The 19,205-nt window shown below is 40.1% G+C and overlaps 1 protein-coding gene across 4 annotated transcripts in view; it reads left to right on the forward strand.

Annotated features, from left to right (window-relative positions):
* Window positions 1–19,205, forward strand: part of MAP2K4 (mitogen-activated protein kinase kinase 4) — a 131,983-nt gene that overhangs the window by 3,976 nt on the left and 108,802 nt on the right. For 3 of the 4 annotated variants that reach the window (XM_087867624.1, XM_087867623.1, XM_045797211.2), the window contains exon 2: window positions 6,333–6,365. The exons of the other annotated variant lie outside the window; for it this stretch is intronic. In XM_087867624.1, coding sequence (XP_087723750.1) covers window positions 6,333–6,365 — 33 coding nt within the window. The remainder of the gene's footprint in view (window positions 1–6,332; window positions 6,366–19,205) is intronic. 4 annotated transcript variants of the gene reach the window in all.

Consider the following 19,205-nt stretch of genomic DNA (forward strand, 5'->3'; position numbering starts at 1 on the left):
TTGATTTCAGCTCAGGTCTTGATCTCAGGGTCATGAGTTCAAGCCTCGTGTTGGGCTCCACGCTGGGCATGTAGCCTACTTAAAAAGAACAAAACCAGAAACACACACACAATAATGTACAGCATGGCAGCTGTCGTTAATAATACTGTATTGCATATTTGAAAGTTGCTAAGAGTAAATCTTAAAAGTTCCCATCACAAGAATACAAGTTCTTTGTGTACGTGATGGATGTTAACTAGACGTACTAGGGTGAACATTTTGTGATATGTACAAATATCGAATCATTAAGGTGTACACCTGAAACCAATGTAATGTTGTATGTCAGTTACACCTCAATAGTAAAAAAAGTTACAAAATAAAAAGAGGCATAGAACTTTCAGGTGTAATGATGCATGTCTGTTAAAAAAGATTTAGAATCAGTATACTTTTTTCTCTCAATAATATTTAAATATATAAAATATGTGTGAAATGCCCTATTTGTGATTACATTAGACTATTTTAACATTTAGTCTGTGGTTTCCAAGAACCATAGGAAGATGCCTTTATCTGGATTTTAAAGAACTGAATTGAGCAGACAGTGGATATAGTTCCAAACCCTCGAACTGCTTGCCTTTCCTTCCCAGTATGCTGAGTACTATTCCTTTACCATTTATGTGACATAACCTGATACGAAGTCCAGCTCAGCAAATTGGTCCCCCCTCAAAGCACATTGCCTTTCTCTGTGTTCTCTTAAAAATGAGAGCAACCCTAGTATTAAAAGAGAAAAAGTACAAAAACAATGCTTTCAAGATACTTATTTTCTCACCTTTTCCTGTCATGTGCCTTTAAGTGAATGTGTACTGAAACTCGTTTTAAGATGGGATATTAGTTAACCCTGTATTTTGAGTCCTGTTTTCTTTTTTCATAAATTTCCCTATTTTCCTTCCATTTCTTTTACCTAATGTGAGAAGCAGAATTGTTTTGGGCTCATAGAGTTGTCTCTGCTTCCTAGGTTCAGGAGATCATAATCAGCTCCATCATACATAACCCAGGTCAGTCTCCTCTTCAGTCTCCATCTCTCGGAGATAGAGATTTGGCCCGAGTTACACAACCTGGGAGATCTTGACTCAGATTTAAAATTAAGAAGGGAAACTAATAGTTAACCCAGCTCTTTTCCCACTGTCTTTACCTAATTTGATGCTCATAAGCACCCTTTAAGGGTAGGTGGGTATAGTGCCCTTTCATAGATTAAGGAGCTAACGTTCAATAAGGTGATTTGCACTGGTGGAAGTGGGTTTTGACCCACCCATCTGACTGGTAACCTTTCTTCTTCTTATTGCTCAATAACACAGCTTCCCACAGGTTTTCCAGGCTCCAAGCCGTTTCAGCCATTCAGGTCCAAGAGAAGACTCTTTGCCAGAAGTGATGCAGATTCAGGAATAGAAAGGGGAAATTATTTTAGGTTTCAGCCAGGGGGTGGCAGCTTTAAGCAGCCAGCCATGTTTGGGTCGATTTTGGAGCCTTGTTGCTTCCTGATGCTCCTTTATGTTATAGAGTTCTAAATTTGCTGGAGGGTTGACGGTGGCATTTGAATTAGGAGGCGTTTTGATTGGGAACCTACAAGTAAGTAGAAGATTTTAATTGGGCTTCGGCCCGGGAGGCTGTATAGATTTGAAAGGTAATAGAACTCTTTCAACACTATACATAATATGTAAAAAGAACCCATTTAGCATGAGAGTTAATAATTTATGTTGCCATCCTGACTAAATTTGTCACCCGGGCAAGTGACCAAATGGGCATGTGTTCGCTTCTACCCTTATGCCCCACCCCAGGAGCTCCAGAAAGTCTTCATGGGTCGTCTCTTCACACTCTTGGCAAGGTAGAGAATTAATGTGTACTTATAGAAAGGCTTCAAGGGCCAGGAGTGATAAGATTAGCCTAACTTGTGTCTACACAGTGAAAGGGACCATTGGTTAGTAGTTAACTCAAGATGGGCCTCTCGAAAGAAGATAACATTCATATCACACACAGCTTGATTCCTGACAAACACATCCTTCCCCACTACACGGAAAGATGATCGAAGTAGGCACCACAGCCCCTTTTTCAAGGCATATTTTGTTTCGGCTTACCAAAGATCACTCAAAATTTATAAAAGGGAGAAACAAGAGAAGTGTTACCAGATACATCTGCTATGCATTCATTGTCTGACTTTATACTAAAAAAATAAGTGACATTAATTGGCTCCCCTGTTGTGTGCCTGTATCTCTGAGATCTGGTTTAGGCTCCTGCCAGGGAAAGTATCCACCTTCTTGGACACCAGGATACCAGACCGTGTCTGGGAAGGACTGCAGCAGAATGTAAAACCTGGGGTGGGGATCCCCATGCTGTCTGGAGTCCCTCCCTTTTACCTCTCTCAGGGTGACGGGGAATGAAAGGAGAGGGACTGGTTTTGTGTAGGTGGAGCTGGTCTGATGGGCAAAGTGCCACAATCATTGCTCACCCGAGGCAGAGACCAGGAATGATCACTATGGTAATAATAACCTGCATTATTCCAGGCTGTGTGTTGGACATTTTAGATATATTGCTTAATCGTCATAAAGCACTTTGGGATATTGCTGTTCTATTTTACAGATGAGAAAATCGAGGCTCATAGAGGTTAGATACTGGCCCACAGTCACATAGTTAATCAGTTGTCCTCCCTAAGTGTACTTGGGCTTCTCTGAACAGGCTGGAGATGATACTCTAGCATTTGGTTACATACTCAAAGAGTAGATGCGATAGTCATTGGCAGGAAGAAGACATGGCTTATGAGGACTGACAAGATCCCCAATTAAAAACAACTCTGGAAAGGATTTGGTCAGTATTTGTCAAATCACGAATGGTTCTGGATGATGCAAACAAGCTGGGATTAACTAAATTAAGGTGGCTCCCTCTTAAATTTGAGAATGGTGAAGCAAGGAAAGCAAAAAGAAACAACACAGCAGGAATCAGATCTTGTGGAAACCACTCTAAGTACAATGCACATAGAAATTTTGGACAAGCCAAGATAAATCCTTAGATGTTAGAGCCGTAATGATGTACTCTGAGTAACTTTGCAGTTGAGGCCACATACCACAAATTTGAGGTTGACTTTGGAAGGCAGCAAACAATTAGACTCTTCATGCTTGTGTCGGAGGGAAGACTTGGTAGCTTGCTGTGTGGGCATGACCCAGTAAGGTGGCTCTGATTTTCTTTATGCTAGTGTGGCTTCGTTCTGTAGTTCATAGTTCACTGTCAGCAGTACCCACGTCTGGGATGGGCAGGGAGCTGGACTCATGGAGTCCAATGCAGGGCCTGAACTCAGGACCTTGAGAGCAAGACCTGAGCTGCGATTCAGAGTCTGACACTTAACCAACCAAGCCAGGATGGGGTGTCCCATCCTGATGTTATTTTTAATTTTATAATTAAGAAGGAAACTGGGGCTTAAGCGAAATGACTTGATTTTCACAGTTGGAACTAGGACCCTGGGCTGACGTTTCTCCTTTCATTTTTTACTTTCACAAAGACTGTTTGCCTTTTGCTTTTCTATACACTTAATGCACGTCATAAACACCCTTCTGTGCTAACGTAGACAAGCTCACTTTGTCTGGCAGATACAGTAATGGTAGGTTTTGAGTCATGGCCAGTGAAGGGCTGTCACGATTGAGGTAAGAGTGTGAGAATGAGGAGGAATGTGGGAAAGAGTGTGGCCCGGTGAGAAAGAGGAGAGGAGAAAGTCCCACAGAGCTCCATTTCTGTCGTCGGCTTCCTAACACTGCCATATGTATACTTCTGGTTACTTAATTTTGGGGGGTCTAAGATTTAATGCAGATAAACTCACCTGGGGCCAAAGAAAATGAAAAAGACTCAAATTTGAAGCGGAGGATCATGTAGAATTTAGACCCAGGATACAGGTACCAGAATAAGAAGGAGGAAGGCACCCAAGATATTCAGAATTAACTGGTTACTAACAACAGATTCAACTGACACCTAAAGTGTGCGGACGGGAAGACAGAATTTAGACAGAATTCCTGAGATATGGGAGACCTCAAAAATGGAACATCTGTGAATGAATATTAATGGACTAATTATAATATAGCCACAAACGGGCTTCGTATACAGCTGAGGATACTGGAAGTTTTCCTCACCGTTTCTTTCCCACCATCTTTTGTTCTTGTACAAGATTGCCGGTGGTCCCCTTGGCCCCTCCCTGCTCTTTGAGTATAAGGAACTAGGGGAGGTCTGGAAAGATGTAACTAATAGCCTTTTATCTGATTTAATTGATAAGACTAACTGGAATTCCAAGGTGAGCCATTATGTTTGGGTTAGTTTAGTCCTCATTGCGTTGAACTCTAGGTCTGTTAGCAAGTCTATCTGAGTGAGAAATGATGCGAAGATGGTTGCTTGTGTGAGGCCTCAGAATCTGTTCACCTGGTCACTTTATCCATGATTAGATAAAAAGAGCACGTCTTGTAGTAACGGTGTGAGGATTTCAGCCTCCTCCCTTTTGAACTACCTGCACTGATTCTGTACTTAAAGTGGGCTTAACCCCTCATGTGTTAGAGCAGTAGGTGGTGACATTCTAACACTGTCAGTTACGTCTACCTTTACACATTTTTTCTGTTTCTTAGAATTATCCTGTAACTTATTTTTACATAATTGTGCAGACAGATCCAGCTCATTCTTTTTCCTGTATCTTTCAAGTTTATTTATCTTGCTCCTTTCCCCATTCATACTGCTATTCTGTTTGCCTCTCCTCCCACCATTTATTTTTTGCTACCTCGTAGCAACCAGTGAGCTAAAAAGAAAAGAGTGACTGTTGACTTAAACTTGTTTCAGTCTTTCATCCACTTCCTCTCCAGTTATTGCAGGTGAATTTTCCCTTCTCTCTCCCGGGGTTGGTGGGGGGCACGGGAGTGGGAGACCGGCTTCTGACCCTGTCCTGAAATGCCGCTGTGCTCTCTCTCTCCCTGTATCTCTTTCTGCTTCCGGAGAGCCAGTTTCTTCTCCTGGACCTGTGCTCGCCTCATTTTGCCCAGTAGGAGGCTGGCTGGCTTTTAGTTGCTTAGGCTTCTAAGACTCATGGATCTCCAACTTTCTCTTTCTGAAGTCTATTCCTGCCCTACATCTGGTGGGGTAGCAAGTTGAGCTTGAGGGGTAGCTGTGTCCAGGTTTGGCCCCAGGACTTCAGCCCGAGAAGTCTGTCCATTCCCACTCCCTCCTGCATTGTCATTTGTGTGATTAGGTAGTAAGCAGTGGGTTACCTTTGGGCAAAGTAGCTACCTTAAGATTTTTCAGGTTTTGTACCTTATAGGTGAGATCTTTATCTTAGAATCTGAAGTATTTTGGTACCTGGATGGAAAAGACTACTTAAACACATCCTTCCTTTACTCCTGGCTCTTTTCCTTTAAGTTTTGCCTGCGTCTGCATAAATACAAGCTTGAGTGATCCTCATTCTGAATTTCCCCATGTTGTTTCCTAAAGCATTAATAAACACAGGCATAGGTAGACTACTAAGAATACCAGACACTCACCCACTTAAACCGAGGGGGTGAGAGCATATTTTGAGAAGGTTTTGTCAGAAACAGCTTATTTTGCTGGATGCATTTTACAAAGAATTACATCCGTATGAATGTAGACAGAAGATATAACCTGGTCCAGCTGGATTTGGGAAATGAGCTCAAGTTCCCAAGGAGAATTCACAGGTTTTCTTCCTGTGACTTCTAAGGTTCTATTCCGCCGTATCATTCCTGGGGACACCGTCTTGTCAGGCCTCCTTTAGAAGAATTTCAGCTCCTCCTCAGTAGTTCACTGTCTTACGCTTGAAGTTAGCGAATTGACTAGAAAATGTTGCTTTGAGTATTTGGGCTTCACAATTTATGAACTACTTTTGAAGCTTTTGGTTCAGGGGTAGCAATTAATCATGAGTAGTTCTAAGTCAGTAATTCGAGTTAATAAAAATAACTTGTAATATGTTATGAATTTGTAGATTGAAAAAATTGATGAGATTATTTTTAAAGTTACTCTTGACTTCCAGGGGCTAACAGCTATATTCTATTTATCAAATAAATGTGAAAAACTAAGGTAATGGCAGAATTTAGAATTTAAACCTGACTTCAGCTCCACTTAATAAAGTACTTCTAACCCCAGAGAGAGCTGACTTTTTAAAGAAAGCCCATATGTTACAGTTATCACGGTGATGGTGGGGGTTATATGATTTGAACTGTTCTTGAATTGGTTTTATTCAAATGTAACATAAAAATGCAACGTCATGTTCTGATTTTGGTTTGTTTGATTTACAGTCAATGAACTGGAACTTATCTCTTTTACTTTAGGCTTTCAGATAAACTTCTGTGAAAAGGCACAAAGTAAGCTACAAATTTTATGATACTATGCTACTTATTTTTTTTCATATCCATCTTGGTATTGGGAATGTGTCCACTATTGTTTCAACTAACCAACCATGGCAAGTTTACATTAAAAGAGCTTCCATTTCTCATTCTTTTTCCAAATACAAAAGAAAAAAATTGTATTGTTATATTCTTGATTGTAAATTGTTCTTGTTTTCCCTTGAAATGGAAATAGATACAGGTATTCAAATGTATGTAGGTATAGAAAGACGTACATAAATATGCAGATGTGTGTAGATACTGAGATGTAGATAGGTAGAGAAAGCAGACTGGATTTAGGAAGATGTGCACAGGTATAGAAAGATATATTTATGTGATGCAGTTATAAAAAGATATATATAGGAATTTGGACTTAATCATGATTTTGACTACAAGTTGAGGAAAGTTTTCTTTTAATATCGTGGTGCAAAAAGTATGTAACTGTACTCAGAAGTTTCATGCTTTAAAATTGACTTTTTTGAACCACACATTTAGAGCATTTTAACTTTTTTCCTTGAAACAAAGTTTGTTTCTCCTCCTGCCTCCCTTTACCCCAATATAGACTAGTGTTCTGTATTAGGACACTAGTCTTTATAGAATACAGAATGAGTTTTCTATTAAAAAAGCATATTCTTCAGCTAAAACAAATTCATTTTAAACTTAAATATCATTTGTATAAATGCAGTTTCAAAAAATCCTCACTCAAGGAGGCTCCAGTAAGCATAAACAATCCCCAAATATAATGTAATTAGTTTCATCTTCTGCTTATTTATTCACAGAATGAGGAAGAATGGGGACCACTTTTTGATATACATCATTTCCCCCCCCCCAGCTTTATTGAGACGTAATTGACATATAACGTTTGTGTAAGTGTAAGGTATGCGGTGTGATGATTTGGTACACTTACATATTGCAACGTGATTATCACAGCAGGATTAGTTAACATCTCCCTCACCTCACATAATTAGTATTTCTTTTTGTGCTGACACTTTAAGATTTACTCTTTTAGAGGCCTCTGGGTGGCTCAGTCGGTTAAGCGTCTGCCTTCAGCTCAGGTCATGATCCCAGGGTCCTGATATGGAGCCCCGGAGCAGGCTCCCCACTCAGCAGGGAGTCTGCTCCCTCTCACACACTCTCCCTCTGTCAAATAAATAAATAAAATCCTTAAAAAAAAAAAGCTTTACTCTTTTAGCAATTTTCAAGTATATAATACAGTGTTGTTAACAACAGTCACCATGCTGTACGTTTTAGATCCCCCAATATAGGTCATTCTTAAGTTAGTTCAAAGGAAACAGCGTTTAATCTGGAGAAAACATTTCTGCTGTTCTAAAATTTTCTGATGGAATCAAAATGTTTATAATTTCCATTGGTTGAACATTATGACTTCCTTTGAAATATAGTTAGTAAAAATTTATTTCTTGAGTGGTTCACTCATGATAGGGAGTAGGGCAGCTAGGCCCTAGGATAAAATTTTTTTAATTGGTTCATTATTATCATCCTTCTCTTACCTTTAACTAAAAACATTTGCGATTTCCTTCCCGTAATGAACCTACATATATGATTTACATGTATCTGTAATGAAGTTACAACTTCTATTTTATGTTGTTTTTAATTTTAATACACTTCGGTGATTTTTAGTTTAAAAATATTTCTGTTCAATATTTAATGTAATTTTTATTTCTGTATTGACAAAATCTAAAAAAAAAATGCTGACATTTTTAAAATTTAAAGCTGTATTCACATTGTTGTCCTTTTTTCCTAACTAAGCCCAGTTGTGAACACAAAACAAGAGAAATGTATTGATTTTATTAAGTTTAAAATTGTGTATGCAGTGTCCATAGAAAGCTCTGTAGCTAGATGAAAAGTGCCTCTAGCCCGTCTAAGTGGTTCTGTCCCTTTTCCATTGTTACAGAAACAGCAGATTGGCAGTGCTGCCCACATGGAAGAGTGGAACAAGGAAGCATGTATATGCCCACTTTGATACTCGCTTCTGGTTGTCTTCACTACCCCTTCACCCTGCCTTCTTGTCTCCTTTTTTATTTCTCCCCCTCTCTGCGGGTGGCCATCTTCTTTGTTTTCCAACTTTTGGGATTCAACACAGTGTGATACATTCATTCCCAAAGCGCCTTTTGGACACTTTGCATAAAGAGAGGGAAAGATTTGGCCCAGAAATAAGTTAGGTCCTTGCCCTTAGTGGGCTCACAGTATAGTGGACTTGAGTTGATCCTGGGTTGGTTCTGAGTGTTCAGCTGGTGATGCTATAGATTGATTAGCAGCTGAACCCAGGGTGGGGTGGTGCAGGAGGAGAGGTGTACTGGGCGCCTTTGCTCTGCTGTTGTGTACTGAGGGAAAACAGCACGGTAGGGGGGTCGATGGGGGGGGGGTTGCTGTGGGTCTCATGAGAGCTGTTTTCCTGATTGGAGAACGTGGCTCAGAGATCCAGCAATGGGTCTGCCCTACTTTGGAGTGAAGCAGAGCTGTCTGTGGCTGGGACCTCAGTGGAAGACTCCAGGGAAGCAGGCACCCATATCAGGGAGGAGGGTTGGAGCAGGGATATTGGTAGGTATGGCCAGCTCTAAGTTGACACTAGTTATTTTTGTACTAAACTGTAAGTTTTCAGTTGCTTACATACATTAACTTTTTTTCCAAGATTAGTCCTGCCTTAAAAATTAAAATACAGTTTTGTAATGTTTGTAGACAGTCTTACATTGGAAATATAGACATTAACTTGATGTTAAAAGTGGTCATTGCCTCTTTAAAAATACAGGGTTTGAAATCACTAAGGTAGTCTTTTCTTATCTAATAGGGCATACTCTAGTGCCAGAATCTTCTGTTTTAGTCTAAGGATGTTTCAAAATTATCAGAAGACCTTACATTTAATTCATTAAGATTATTTATATGTCATACAATAGCAGTAGGAGGGGATGGGTGCAAAGAGCACAAAATTAGATATTGTTAAAAGTCAGTGAGTGAGTACAACTGCTTCAAACGTTCAATTCTCCATCATAAATCAGAAAGACTTATTGTAAGATGATTCTGATGACTAATGGAAGCTCTGAAGGATTAATTTTTCCCCATTGTTTGACTTTCACATAGTTTTTGTTTTTTATATTGTTACATCACTATTCCAATTAGTTTATTACAATTGTCTGTTATAAGTTAGTGGAGTTTTATTGGAAATGTGTGTGAGGGTATTTACACACACAGTGTGAGATTGCATATTTAATTTTGGAACCAGATTTTTATAGAAATTCAATAAAAATCCACTTTGCACCTCATGGTCGTCTTCTTTTTAAATCAATTATAGTTTGCATTTATTTGCTTTTTGGTTTTCTAAATATATTTAAGATAATATGCATTTAAGATAAGAAGTAAATAGATGAAGTTATAATTATTTAAGACAACGGTGTTTTATTTCTTTTAACACTGTTGGATTGTCACATTATTCTGAAGTCTGAATGTAAGACTAGGGAAAAATATTCTTTCTCATTTAGAGTGCCTACGTTTAGAAGGTTGATTAATTCATCATTTATCATTGGAGATAATGATTTTGTACTTGTAAAGGTGTTTATATGACTTCTGACCAAGTTTGAATGCTCGTATCTTGATAGCTTTAATCAGCTAACCTAAACACAGTTCTTTAGAATATGATTTGCTTTGCTTTGTAAAATCATTTTTTTTTTTTTTTTTTTTGGCTGGGGGAGATATGCCTAGAAACACTTTTTGAGAAGTGCTTTTATAGATGTCAAATTTACCCTACAGTATTAGCATTCTGATTTTTTTGTTTGGTTGAGAATTATGACTTATTAAGGAGCCCACGCTGTTGGGTTCTTGAGTGCTAAAAACAAGTTTGGGTAGAGTCTTGTAGCTTTTCTGTAGCCTTTACTCTTCTGGCAGCTTTGAAAACTTTTTTTAGTAACTTTTAAAAATTGTTTTACTTGGGAAAGTTTACGTAAACAACAGAATCTTTATTTAGAAAATTATGTGCTCCAGAGCTGACTTTTATTCTTGAAGTCACTAATAGAAATTGGATTACAGGCACTGATTGCTTTTGGTAACACTGTGCATCAGAGTATTTGGAGAAAAAAATGCAGGTGTCCTAATGACAGGTTCTCATTTAATTGTGAAACTACTCTTTTTTTTTTTTTAAAGAGTTTATTCATTTGTTTGAGACAGAGAGACAGAGAGAGAGCATGAACGGAGAGAGGGGCAGAGGGAGAGGGAGAAGCAGACTCCCCACTGAGCAGGGAGCCCAACACGGTGCTCGATCCCAGAACCCTGGGATCATGACCTGAGCCGAAGACAGACACATAAGTGACTGAACCACCCAAGCGCCCCATGAAACTACTCTTTTACAATAACTATCCCTAATTGTTTTTAAGTTGATAATAAAAAGGAAACCATAAAGAGGAGGAAGGACGTTTTGTGAATCTTTCCAGAAATTTGAGGAAGTCATTAATAAGTTTACTGACCTGATAAGAAGTGTCTATAAAGGATGGTGTTTTGCTCACGAATGTATTTAACTGTATTGGAGGTTGAGTATGTAGAAAATCAGGGGAAGGAAGAAGTGGAGGGAGAGAGTCAAGCCATCCTGCATTTAAACTAACAGCTTAGAAAATTCAGCTGATTACATTTCTTTTTTTTTCTTTTTTTTTTTTTTTAAGATTTTATTTATTTATTCAACAGAGACAGAGACAGCCAGCGAGAGAGGGAACACAAGCAGGGGGAGTGGGAGAGGAAGAAGCAGGCTCATAGCGGAAGAGCCTGATGTGGGGCTCGATCCCACAACGCCGGGATCACGCCCCGAGCTGAAGGCAGACGCTTAACCGCTGTGCCACCCAGGCACCCCACATTTCTAATTTTCCATTTGATGTAGCAAAAATCTGTACCCAGTGGCTAAAATTTCATCATTTGGAATTTATGAAACTCAGCTAAGTTTTTTTAGCAATCATGAGAAACAAAATGCTGGTATGGGTGGCTAACAGGTTTTATTTAAGTTTGTATAGTTTATATAGAATTTAATATTTATTTATATTTTATATATGCTGAAGTTAGTTGAAAAATGAAACTTTTGTAGCATTTGCCATAAGCCTGACTAGCATCCAGGATATTCATCACTATCTTTGTGGACCATGATAAACTGCCAATAGGAAATCCATCTGCTTGGAAACAGCTTTTATACAAATTATAGCCCAGGAATTGTAGTAGTGGTATAGTCAGAGTCAAGGTTCACACAATCCCTTTATTGCATTATATCATTCCAAGGGGAATGTTGCCTGATTGTCTTTGATCTTGAAAGTGTTGGGAACTTTAATTCCTCCTGAAGAATGGTTTTGTTGCTAGGAGAAGGAAGGTTTTTGAATAGCTATTGCACCTTAAAAGTCTTTTAGAGAAGCTTAATGTGTGGTATTTTTGAGCAAGAAAAAAAATGAGTGATAATCCCACAGTATGCAGTTTCCCTTCACTGGTCCGTTGAACTTCACTACTAGCAGTGTTGGGCCTTTTGACAAAACTTTTGTGGTTGGCAGCTACAGGGCAGAAATGATGTGGAAGGTCTCCAGAGTGTATTCCCAACTAAACTTCCAGTTAATCAAAGTGGTTTTCAATTTAGCTTAGAAGTTTGGGTGATGGTTTTCAAACAAGGTGTAGCAAATACTTGAGATTCTCATGACATGATTTTATGAGTGCTTTCAAAATCCAGACACAAGTGTCTATATGAGAAAGTGTACTAGAGGAAACTTTTACACAACCCAGGTTGGTGTTCATCTTCTCAGTAGGCAGTTAGGTGAACATTTTTTTTTTTAAAGATTTTATTTATTTATTCGACAGAGATAGAGACAGCCAGCGAGAGAGGGAACACAAGCAGGGGGAGTGGGAGAGGAAGAAGCAGGCTCCCAGCGGAGGAGCCTGATGGGGGGCTCGATCCCATAACGCCGGGATCACGCCCTGAGCTGAAGGCAGACGCTTAACCGCTATGCCACCCAGGCGCCCCAGCAGTTAGGTGAACATTAATCAGAAATGAAAATTAAGCATATACAAGCATAGTCCCTCCCCTGTAGAGAACCTTGTATAAAGTTAAACAGAGGCACAAATGTAACATTTAACAGATACTGCTGATGAGAAGAGGCACTGGGGTCTTTAAAGATGAATTTGTTGTAGAGCCTACTCTGAGGGAGCTTATGTTCTCTGAGAGACGGAACATGTAGAGACAGACTGGCAGAAATGATAATAATAATAAGTAACCCATTTACTGTGTGCCGAACCCTGTTCCAAGCATGCTCTGTTAACTCCTTTCATTCTTACAACCCCACAGAGGCAGGTATACTAACCATTACAGAGGAGGAGACGGAAGCACAGAAAGGTTAATAAGTAAATCTTCCAAAGTCATCCAGCTAATGAGTGACAGAACTGTGTGACCTTGCTCTGGTCACAGTTGACATGCTATAAACCATCGTGCTTTCTTACTCCTTGAAAGAAGGCACGGGTGCTCCTAGGATTGATTTTCTGAACCAGATGGCTTTCAGGAGGCCTTCACTTGCAAATGGTCATGAGAGCTGGACTCATTGTGTGTACCATTTCTGATTTTCTGGCCCTGGAGAGTTCATAGTGTTCTCTCATTAGCCTGGCTGAACGTTAAGCGGAAAGAAAGATTCCTTCTTCTGTCTCTGATGTTAGAACATAGGGGATCGACCACTAGGAGAAAATTGTTTAATTAAAAAAAAAAAAAAGATTATTGTGACGCAGAGAACGAATTGCTTCAGGAGTCTCACATGACTTTGTATGTCCGGGGAGCAGCTGACCAAGATGAGAAAGGAGAGTCAGGGGACAAGGTGGCGGAGCCGCGCACTGCGTGCGGATGGATTTGTATATGGACTCGGAACAACCCGTCGATGCTACTGGCAAAAGATGTATGTCCCTCTGACTTTCTTTCTGTTAAGGATGGAAGAAAGAACATTGGTTCGTTTTTAAAAACCTCGGATGAAAGAAGTTTTTAAGCCTACACAACAATGGAATAGTATTAACAATCCCCCACGTACCCATTACCTCGCATCAGCGGTTACCAACATGTGGCTTCTCTCATTATTTCATGTATTCGCCTCCCTCCACCCATGTCTGCTGAAGTATCTTCAAGCTGATTCTGATTTTCATGATGTCATCCACGTCCGTGTCAGTCACACGTCTTCTCAGTGATAAGGACTCTGAAATGCATAACCTCAGACCATTGTCGCACTGGTAAATAGATAAAACAGTATTATCAGTTAGCCACTCAATGTTCAGCTCTCCTGAGTGCCGTAGGGATGCCTGTTTACAGTTGATTTGTTCAAGTTACGATCTCAACAAGGTCCACACATACTGCATTTGGTTGATAGGTCTCTTCGGTTTCTTTAAATCTATAGCTATTCCCTCTTCTTTTTTCTCTTGCCATTTACTCCTTGAAAAAATTGGGTCATGCATTTTGTAGCATTTTGCACATTTTGGATTTGGCTGATTACATCCTTTTAGTAATTAGTATTTTCCAGGTTCCTCTTTGCCCTGTAGCTCCTGTTAATTGGCAGTTAGAGACAGAGGCTTGATCCCGTAGAGATTCAAGTTTTTGGCAGGAACGCTTTGGTAGGTGGTACCGTGTACTTCTCGTTGCATCCCATCAGGAGGCATATGATTTCTGATTGTAGCTCTTGTTAAGATTAATCACTGGGTTTAGGTGCTGTCAGTGAGAAAGGTCCCCATCAGCTTTTCACCTGATGGCTTTGGCCATCATCAATGATTTCTGTCTAAATTATTTCGTTAGGGACTGGTTAACTCATACTGCCAAGCATTTGTGGGCTCTGCAAATAGTAGCTATACTCAGCCAAAAAAACAGCGTTTGTGTTTGGGCATACCACTGAATGCAGATTACATGAAGCATTAATCATCTCTGACTTAACTGCACCAGTGTTGAGGAACATGAACGTATGTGTCTCTGGATGCACGTGTGCGCACGTGCACACACACACACATTTATTGTGCTTTTCTGTACTTTGAGAGACTTGAGACTGGAAATCTATATGCCCTGGAACATAAGTCAATGTCTTCTTTAATTGGGGTTCTTTTTTCACTTTTTAAAATCTCTTAATCTCTGAAGATGATTAAAAAACACGTCAAATACTCATTCTTGACATTTTTTGGTGAGGTTGAAGAATCAGTGGGCATGCGAGACTGGTTCTGCCAAATTAAGATCCAATTCCAAGCTGGAGTCTGGCTTTGCTTATTAATTTCTATTCAGTGCTTAGAATGCTCAGGTCCTCTAGGGCATTGCCTTCCCATTACTTGGGAGCCAGCATTAGTCATCAAAAGGAAGGTTGGTGAGAATAGAAGTAAGAAAGAGTTCTCATCCAGGATATAAAAAACCTGGGGAACTACTTGGCATTCCAGTGAACAATTGCCTTTTCAGTGATGGTGTGGTCTTGTCCAACAGGTGTCTTTATTCACCCTTCAGTAGCAACAGTCTCTTCCCCAGCTCTCCTCTTTTACTGTTCCTGTGTAATTACCCATCTTGTAACTAAATTATCGAAGTCTCCCCTTTATGATGCTCTACAACTGTTTCGATCATGCCCAATTTGTGAATAACCAATCGGAGAAATTACCATCAGAATACCCTCGTGGACTATATATTAAGGAAGCAGAAGGGATCAACATTTGACTGCCATTTACTGTCTTGATTAATCTTACTTTATTCTAACCTTTCAAAAAGCCTCAATTTATAGAATACATTTATAGGCATCAAACAGTATTTGTGTTTGCTACGAAATGAAAGTGTTAACGTCTTACTGTTTTTTAAATTGGGAGGAATTATTCAGTGGGGTCCAAAGAAGCTCTTCAGATGCTAATAATGAGAGGAGTATTATAGTTCTGTAGTTGTTGCTTGTATGTGTATAGTATTAGCTTTGTGTACAGGATCCTTACTCATTCTCCACCTTTGTTACTTGATTTGGTAGTAACACAGGTGGATTTGAATTTAAACTTAGATCACAGATTATTACTTAAAAATTAAGAAGTATATATAGTGTAATGCAGCACCAAAATGGGAAAGTCATTTGAGTATACAAAAGATAGTCACATGTCCTGCAACCCAAGGCCATTAAAAACACCAAGTATCTGTGGTGCCTGGCAGGCTCAGTCACTGGAGCAGGCGACTCTTGATCTCAGGGTTGTGAATTCAAGCCCCATGTTGGAGATTACTTAAAAAAAAAAAAAAATCTAAAAAAATAAAAATATCCCCCCCCCCCAAAAAAAATCCCCCACCAAATATCTTTTTGAAAGCCAGAATATGGCTGACTAATTTATGTGTCATGAAATTCTGTCAGGGGCATTTCTCTAGCTAAAGCTTCTGGCTAACTTCTTTAGAGAGCTGAATTTCTAGTTACACATATTTTGATTAATGAGAACAAAAAAGCAAAACTCAAGCTTGGGTTACCCAGTTATTCGAGAAATATTTGTGTTCTTGTGATAAGCTGTTCTGAGAAGTACTGAGTCACTGGAGTGCTAGATCTGATTACCAGTGGTCAGAAATCATCCAGATGAGCATTTAGGCTCTGCCTGTGGAGAATGCTTTTATTCAGATGTTGACTATGTTCCTGAAGAGAGAAGCTGTCCTATCAGGCAATGAAGGATGTCTAGTAAAAATGACATAGTGTGCTTTTTATTTTTATTTTTTTGCCCCTCCTCTGCAGTTACTAAATTATTGCTGAGCTACTTCTGGTGTCTTGGAATTGGGGAAGTTATCTTTGCAATAAGGCTTTACTTCTGCGTTAGGTAGCACAAGTTACCGCAAGAAGGCTTCTGTTCCACTGCTTTGCAGCAGTAAGTAGCCAGCGTGTTTGGGTGCAGGTTGTCTCTCCATCAGTACACATGGTCAGTAAAAGTTAGCCTTCTTGTCATTTAAGAGTGCCGTTTAGTGGTAAAAGATTACCTGAAGGCTCTCCAAATTATCTTAATTGAATGAAAATATATGCAAAATTATCTCCAGGAACAAAATTGATTCCTGTCTTTGCCTTCCTGGATTCCTAAGGACATGTGGTGAAAAAACAAAAGGGATATTACAGGTGAAATTTGACATGGTGGCATGAACTTTTCGCTTTGGGATAAGCAAATTGGGCATGGTGTAAGAGAGTCAAGTGTTTCCTGGAGACCAGGGAGAAGTCAGCTTGGAATAAAAAGTTAGCTCTGATCCATTGTGGAGCCAAATAGAGAGGAGAAGAAGTAAGACCCTCTGTCTGATTTTCTTGAGCTAGCCTCATGTGGTCATGTATGCTCATTCTTTGCTCTAAGAAGACCTTTCTTAAATCAACTTAATAAGTTGATAATATGTTATGTCCATTCAGTTTATATATTGACTATTGATATATGATAGAGAAAATATATTCATAAACCATATTTTCCCACTTTAATTGAATTGCAATACTTTTAACCTGTTTTTAGGCTTCATTATAGATTTGGATAGCATTAAAAAATCAATCACAAGTATTAATGGAAATAAGAAAATATTTATTTCGTGAAACTGACCTAATATTCTTCACTTCTCAGTGTTTCAGATTTGACACTGCAGTGTTTTCTAACACCGAGCAGTTCTCCAGTTTTTTGATGTCAGTTGGATGCCCCAACAATTCTGTCCCATTCCGACAGTACCTAGCTGTAGTTAGCATCAGATCCCTCAAGTTAAGGGGGTCAGCCCCACAAAACTGCCCCTGCTTCAGATCCAGCTGCAAATGGGGTGCCCATGTCTGCTTGAATTAGAGGGCTCCCATGACTCCACCCCCAGGTTCAATTATTTCCTAGAACAGCTCACAGAACTCAGGAAAACACTTATGTTTATCAGTTTATTATAAAAGAAAGAACTCCAGAATAGTCAGATGGAAGAAATGCGTGGGACAGGGTATGGAGAGAGAGGGCGAAGAGTTTCCATGCCTCCTCTGGGTATGTCAGCCTCCTAGTACTTTGATTGTTCATCAACCTGGAAGCTCCTGGAACTTGTCATTTTGGGGGTGGGGGTGGTTATGGAAGTTTCACTGTAGGCACAATTGATTAAATCATTGGCCATTGAGTGATGGAGCTCAATTTCCAGCCCTTCTCCTCTGCATGGAGGTTAGGGGGTGGGGCTAAAGGTTGCTCTTATCACTAGGTTGATTTTTCTGGAGACCAGCCCCCCATCCTGAAACTATGTAGATGTAGTGCCTGTGGGGGAGTCCCCCTCCTGTCACCTCATTAGCATAATCTCTGGTTTGGTTGAAAGGGTCTTATTATGAATAACAAAAGATTCTTCTATCACTTGGAATATTGCAGCGGTTGTAGGAGCTCTGTGCCATGTACCTGGGACAAGTACCAAGTGTATTTTTTATTACATCACAGACACTGTAGCAAAACTCCCTTGCACACAACAGACCCATAGCTTTGACTCTGTAAGCTTTCTAGGAGGGCTAGTCTCCACCTATACCTAGAAAGAAGAATGGGTAGCGGTATCATTGAGGCAGTGGATGGTTGGTTTTCTGTTGTGAAAAGAATCAGTATGCCCCATCTCCTAGGACCAAAGGGGTACCTTCACGGTGATGCGAAATTACCTGTGTCTTACGGTTTTCTTTATCCTAACCTACTTGTTAGAAGATTGAGTCTGGAAGAGTTATTTATGACTGGTGGGAATCCTCATTGGTATTTCAGGCAAACAGGAAGAAATTAATGTTTGATAAAAATCTGTTTTGTGGCTAATATTACTCTAAGTGAACTCTTCAAAAAGGGGAAGTCCAGTCTGGTGTTTTAGCGGGCTCCTCAATTTGGGTGCTGCTGTGAATCCATTACCTGTCGGCTGAAATGTAGCTCGCCTTGACCTGTGGCCTGGAGCTCCTTGCTGGAGCTCGGGTCAGTGGCCTTTAGCCAAGAACAGACTTGTATTTCCTCCCCTGTGTTGTACAAGTGTTCTTTTCTTCACATCACGGCACATACAAGAAAGGTTTGAAGCACTGGTTGAAACAATACTGATGGCATAGTTAGGAAATATGGTTCAGGTGCTTATTTCATTTACGGGGGGCTGGAAGTTAAAGTGGTAGTGATAGGATGTGGTCGGGTTTACCAAGCAGGAAGAATAAATATGGCCTGAAACCAGTGGGCACCTTGGTTCCTTGTTAGAGTTCAAGCCTGCTGTTCTGAGAATATCTGCGGTGTGATGTATGCCTCTACTGGACAGTGCGGTGGGCTGGAAGCTAGCGGCATGGGCTCTGGGGTATTGGTGACAGCCGGAACAAGCCTTGTGACTTTTCTTGACCCAGTTTTTGTAAGTGTACGTGTTATATGCCTTGTCCCACTAGAAAGATGGCTGCCAAGAAGTGTGAGTCCATCACGTGGATGATTTTCCAGAAATCCTAGTATCTTGCTACTGGTACATGGTAAGATAGTAACTTGAAACTTTGGGGAGCTGATGAAGAGCTTAAATAGCATGTCGAGGGGCCCAATTGGGAGGCAGAGGTCACCACACAGCCTATATATATCACAGAAGAAAGGATCACTGACTATCCTCCATAGCAAATTTTGTTGGGTTTGAGCGACACAGCATTTATGTCTCACTTGTCTCTGCGGGGCCCCTGTGGATATGTTCACAGATTTAAGGCTTAACGTAAGTGCCCTGTGGGTTTGGCTGAGTTTTAGGCATGACATGGATTTAAAGTGCTCTGAGCACCTGGACAGGGTGCTTAGTACCTTTACTGACTGGCTGCGCTATAAATGTTCTCCTGTCCTGGCTAGGACCCTCAGCAGCCTCGTGGCAGCTGTGTGTCTCTGGGAATGGAATTCGTG

This window comes from Ursus americanus, chromosome 14, assembly GCF_024610735.1.
Source record: "Ursus americanus isolate L20-20 chromosome 14, mUrsAme1.1.p, whole genome shotgun sequence".
NCBI classification, from domain to species: domain Eukaryota; kingdom Metazoa; phylum Chordata; class Mammalia; order Carnivora; family Ursidae; genus Ursus; species Ursus americanus.